This window comes from Alexandromys fortis, unplaced genomic scaffold, assembly GCF_014885135.2.
Source record: "Alexandromys fortis isolate MF-2015 unplaced genomic scaffold, M_Fortis_MF-2015_v1.1 scaffold_131, whole genome shotgun sequence".
NCBI classification, from domain to species: domain Eukaryota; kingdom Metazoa; phylum Chordata; class Mammalia; order Rodentia; family Cricetidae; genus Alexandromys; species Alexandromys fortis.
This window is the reverse complement of record NW_026068023.1, coordinates 127,499-133,696: the sequence shown is the minus strand read 5'-3', so window position 1 is coordinate 133,696 and position 6,198 is coordinate 127,499. Positions and strand designations below refer to the sequence as shown.

Genomic DNA, 6,198 nt, shown 5'->3' with positions numbered 1-6,198 from the left:
AAAAAAAAAAAAAAAAAAAAAAAAAAAAAAAAGGGAAAACAAGGAATTGAAGCAGACAGACAACACTGGCTTTCCACATGCATGCACATACATGTATCTAAACATATAAGTACCACAAGACTATGTAAATATAAAATATATGTACAAACATGCACACAAACAAACACATGACAATAAAATATGTGAAAAGTCTGAAGTTACCTGAAGGATTTTGTAGAAGCTTACTTCCATACCAGGAACTAGTTCTTTTAGTTTGTTCATCAAATTAAGAGTCTTCAAAATTACATCAGCAGCAAGTTTGCTTTAAAAATAGAAGTCATCACATTTAAATTAGAAAACAAGAAAATTAGCATATTTTTGTCTATAATCCTACAGTAAATGAAAAATCTAACAAATTTGTTTATAAAACTCAAAAAGATAAAGTATTACTTCTAAGAATTAAAATATTTTTAAAAATTAGTATTTTTAGTACTTGAGTTCCAGAAAGAACAAGTTAATACTGAATATAAATTTCAGACCATTATCTACTCTTAAATACAAACATGGTACAAATGTCTGCTGAATTAAATACAAGTATTAGAACATGACTCATTTCAGTTTTAGTAACTGTTTCTAAAGTTAAAAACAAAACCTAATATGAAGAGAATGAATTATCTAAGACCATGTACTCACTTTAGTTTGCATCTGAAAGGGAGTAAAAGGTTTAAAAGAGGACTGGTGAGATGGTCCGATGGGTAAGGGTCTTTCCACCTCAGACTGTACTGACATCCATACAAGCTGTGGTCAAATGAACTCATACTTATCACACACACCACACACACACACAAAACTTTTAAAAGTGAAAAGGTAATTCTTGTTCTTTAAGAATACAATGGCTGCCGGGCAGTGGTGTTGGTGCATGTCTTTAATCCCAGCACTTGGGAGGCAGAGGTAAGTGGATTTGGATTTCTTTGAGGCCAGCCTGGTCTACAAGAGCTAGCTTCAGGACAGCTAAGAGCTGTTACACAAAGAAAGAAAGAAAAAAAAAAAAGACAACACTTGCTGATAGTTATTTATGGAAATGGGAACAAATTTTAGTGTTTGGCACTTATTAGGTTTCAATAAATATTCATTAGGAAAACTTGCTCACAAGAGGGAGGGGCATACATAATTGCTCATTGCTCTGTGAGCATCCACCTTTAACCAAAGCTCTGATGTGCGAAGGAGAAGACAGGAGTTGTCTTTGTTAGTCAGCTTTCAGCAGGAACTGGCTTTCTGGTAATAAAACTATCCATTTTGTCATGCTTTTCTCTTTAAAAATGTAAGATTAAATGAAGCAAAAATTAAATAACCACGGCCATGTCAAAAGGAGTTTCAGAAGAGAAATGTTCAGAATCTGTAATCTCTCTTTCACATGCATGCAAAGGAAGGAAAAAGTTCTACTAAAATATAAACTGCAGATGTCAAAACTTTCAGAAGTATGCATAAATTGAATTTTTAATTCAAAATTTAAGCAATTTCCAGCTATCCTTTGAGTTAATAAAACATAACTAGGGAAGATTCTTAAATATGATAACTATATTTTATAATTTTTACTACCAGTATGCCTTTTGGATTTGAAATACTCACCATAATTCAGAATCTGCTACCTTTGTTCCAAATCCCAGGTCAATCTTGCCATATGTAAACTGTTGTTCAATCAGCGTGGTGCACTTTATAGTAGTCAATATTTTTACAATACGCATTTTTAGAGTGTCATCTCCACACAGAGGTTAAGTTTGGTTAAGACACACAGAAATCAAAATACTTGGTATATAGTATTTTACTATACTATAAATATAGCTATATATAACTATATTTATAAATATATATAAATTTTATGTATAGCTATATATAACTTGTGGCATTCAGAATAATTTCAAACAAGCTATTGCATCACTGCATTCCAGTGTAATTATTTAATTGCTTTAAGGCATGTTAGAAAAGTGAAACTTCCAAGTATTAAGGTGACTAGTAAATAGCAAGAGATGGACTCATAAAAGTGTTTTTAACACGTGGTAAAATCAGAGAAAGGATAGGTCTTCACTGGATGTTTGTTTACTTATTTATTTACCTATTAGCAGTAATCAAAATGTTTCAATGAACATTGGATTATTATAGGGAGTTATATCCTCATAATTTATAAACTACTATGAATATCAGAAAAAAAGGGCCACATTATAAAACACCTTTAAGGTTAAACAGAGCAACTGCTCGCCTCTATAGCAGTAATTTTCAACCTTGGTACATGTCAGAAGCACGAGAATATTCGGGCAGTGGTGGCGCACGCCTTTAATACCAGCACTCGGGAAGCAGAGGCAGGAGGATCTCTGTGAGTTCGAGGCCAGCCTGGTCTACAAGAGCTACTTCCAGGTCAGGCTCCAAAACTACAAAGAACAAACAAACCAACAAACCAAACACACAAACAACAACAACAACAACAAAAAAAACCAAACAAGAAACACAAGAATAGATTAAACAATCACACACAAAGGGGACGGGGGCTAAAATCATGAAAACTTTATCAGTATTTGCTTATGCACTGATACATCAGCCAAAAACTCACAAGTAGTAACAGGCATTAAAACTGCAGTAGAGTTATAAGGAGTCACCTCAGCATATGCCTTCAAAGCTCAAACTGTTATTTAAAAACAATCATATTTTAAGAACATTTATTGGGTGGGAATGTAGTTCAATAGTAAATAATAGGTGACTAGTCTTATCCTCTGCAGTGGCCACATGCACACATATAACCACACAAGGATGTATCTAAAAAAAAAAAAATGAGTTCTAAAAGTACTTTTAAGTAAGCATAAATTAAACACAGTAAACCTGGAGAACTTTTTCAGGTATCCCTGAAACTTGTTTAATTTTCAGTTCAACATCTTTTCTCTTACTATGTAATGCGTATTCATACATGTTTTCGTATGCACAAACAAATGGAGGCCAGAGGACAACCTATGGTGTCATCCTCAGAACCATAGTCTGTTTATTTGAGCAGGGTTACTCATGGACTGGAGGTCCTCCATGAGGTCAACAGCTAGCCAGCAAACCCCAGGTTTGTCTCTGCTTCCCTAGACCCAGGACTACAAGCCCACACCATCATGCTTGTCTGACGTTTTCATGTGTGTTACTGGAAACTAAACTCAAGTCCTCATGCTCTCAAGGGAAGCATTTTAATGACTAAGCTATCTCCCCAGTTCTTTGGTACATTATTTCTGATATTACGTAAGAACTTATAAGATTACAAATAAAGACAAAATTGGAGTTTTATACTTTTCATTTATATTATGGTAAAGGATATTTAATAAAATTTCAATGGCTTTGACCATCCTTTCACATTTTTTTCTTATTAAGACCTCATCCAGATTTTGTTCCGTGAACTGAAGCTGATCAAGGATTGTAGGCAGCAGAAGGGTCACAAAACGGTCAGTTGAGGAGCAGTTACCAGTATCAATGACATCCTAGAAAATTGATTATCAAGAATTGAAAATATGGAACTTATAACACAAAGCAGTCATTACTGAGCTATAACATATTCTTTAAATTTTTACCATTTATTTCAATAGTCTATTCATTCAAGTCTTCTATTTTAAAGCTATGTTTTACAGTTTACCATGTTAGCCATCTTTCAGGTTTACCCTGGCTTCTTTCTCAAATGAAGCCATATGATTTTGTAAAAAAGACATTTTAAAGAATTCCACGATTTAATTGTTATTGTAATATGTTTAGTGTTTAATGACAATAACCTGAATTTGCAAAATGAAATTAAATAGTGACTGACTTTTATAGCATAAAAATCACAAATAATTTCAAAGGTTTTTTAAATGCTATAATCAGTCAGGACCTAGAAAAACACAAAAAGCAATTTATGCAAAAGTTTTTATGAATAGATTTGATCAGTCACATACATATTTGTGCACAGTATCCAATTATGAGATTGAAAAATAATATGGAAGACCAAAGAGGCTAAATGAGTATAAAAGCAGGTGAACAGTAGATAATGTTAAATTGCCCAGTAGCATAATCTACAGCTCAAGATTATTTGTCTTCATTCTACTAAGTGCACTGCATCTGTCTGCATCCTGTCTCATTTCACGAATTAAGATCAATATTTTATAGAATTAATAAAAGGCAGCAGACAAAATGTGAGAAAGAAAACAACCAAAGCACAATAGGAAATCACATAGATTCTGTGTAATAAATTAGATAGTTTAAGAAAGTTTTACATGTATGTATGTACGTATGTAAGAAAATACATACAAAGCATTCAAAAGAAACATGGAAAATGCTAATGCATGTGAGTCTGCAGGAAACAAAACCCTCAGTAGTTGAATTTTAGACAGTCTGGAGTATAATTAATTTTATCTCATGTGTGAACAATTGGCTTACATAAAAGTGTCATAAAACAAATTGTTAAGTGAAAGCAGAAAAGTCCATTTGTCAATCATTTCATTACCTCAAAGATTTCCTTGAACAACTCCAGTGCTAAAACAGAACAGTTTTCAGATCCATCCAAAGGTTGGCTTAACCAACGAAGCAGAGCCACAGTAGGTTCTAAGCTTTTAGGACGGCTTCCCAGAATGCTGTTGCCAGATGGACACTGTTCAAACATCATCTCACTGAGCACGTGGCGCAGCTGAGCCACTGCACAGAATGCAAGAAGTAATTCTAAAACCTGTGTAATATAAAGTCTTCATTAAATACCAAATTCATTGGCCTTTAACAGACAAAGCATACGATGACACTAAAAATACCATGCATTTTTAAAGAAAACATTCTGTTTCCATCTGTCGCCGGATGAAGGTTTTATGGTGATATTCAAGATAGTCATCAGTACAACTACAAGACAAGGCCATTTCAGACACCCTCTTCTCCACTGACCCGTGGACTCCTGGGAAGCCCCCCAGAGCTAAGCCTCTTGCCAACCCCAAAATGGCTCCCTCAATTAAGATATCTCCTTCCCTACTCCCATATCCGTCCTTCCTCAATCTCAATCATCCCACTCCCCCAAGCTCTCCCCAACCCTCCCCTGTTGTCTGAGGTTTCTGTCCTGCCCAGTTCCCACAGTCATTAATCCCAAAGAAATCACTCAGAGGTCTACATTAATCATAAACTGATTGGCCCATTAGCTCAGGCTTCTTATTAACTCTTATAACTTACATTAGCCATTATTCTTTTCTGTGTTAGTCACATGGCTCTGTACCTTTTTCAGTGGAGTAGTCACATCTTGCTTCTTCTGTGTCTGGACAGGACTGCAGAGGGAGCCTCCCTCTTCCCAAAATTCTCCTGTTCTCACTGACCCACCTTTACTTCCTGTCTGGTTGTCCTGCCTATACTTCCTGCCTGGCTACTGGTCAATTAGTGGTTATTTAAAACATAATTGACAGAATACAGACAATTGTCCCATACCACTCCCCCCCTTTTTTTTAAAAAAAAATGTATAGTCCATTTTTTTGGGAATTGACAGAAAATAGACAATTGTCCCATACCATTCCCCTTCTCCCCTCTCTCTCCCTTTCTCCCCCTCCCTCTACCCTTCTGCCCCCATGCTTCCAACTTTTGCCTGGCAATCTTGTCTGCTTCCAATTTCCAGGAGGATCTATAGGTGTTTTTCTTTGGGTTCATCTTGATACTTAGTTTCTCAAGGATCACGAACTATAGGCTAAATGTCATTTTGTTTATGGCTAGAAACCACTAATGAGTGAGTACATACCATATTCATATTTTTGGGTCTGGGTTATCTCACTCAGAATAGTGTTTTCTACTTCCATCCATTTGCATGCAAAATTCAAGCCTGAACTGGCCTTGTCCTGAAGTCAGACTGATGACCATCTTGAATATCACCATAGAACGTTCATCTGGCAATGGATGGAGACAGAGACAGAGACCCACATTGGAGCACTGGACTGAGCACCCAAGGTCCAGTTGAAGAGCAAAAGGAGGGAGAATATGAACAAAGAAGTTAGGACCATGAAGGGGTTGGCTCACACACTGAGACAGTGTGCCTGATCTAATAGGAGCTCACCAAATCCAGCTGGACTGGGAACAAACGAGCATGGGATCAAACTGGACCCTCTGAATGTGGTTGACAATTGGGACAGACTGGGGGGGCCAAAGATAATGGCACTGGCATTTGTCTCTCTGAAAGAAAAACTTAAAGTAGCTTCCATTTTGTAA

General features: G+C 36.0%; 1 protein-coding gene across 1 annotated transcript in view; it reads right to left on the bottom strand.

Annotated features, from left to right (window-relative positions):
- Window positions 1–6,198, bottom strand: part of Cip2a (cellular inhibitor of PP2A) — a 34,302-nt gene that overhangs the window by 15,787 nt on the left and 12,317 nt on the right. The window contains exons 9-12 of the mRNA XM_050163438.1: window positions 4,478–4,696; window positions 3,323–3,482; window positions 1,609–1,750; window positions 202–301 (exon numbers count right to left, since the gene is read on the bottom strand). Coding sequence (XP_050019395.1) covers window positions 202–301; window positions 1,609–1,750; window positions 3,323–3,482; window positions 4,478–4,696 — 621 coding nt within the window. The remainder of the gene's footprint in view (window positions 1–201; window positions 302–1,608; window positions 1,751–3,322; window positions 3,483–4,477; window positions 4,697–6,198) is intronic.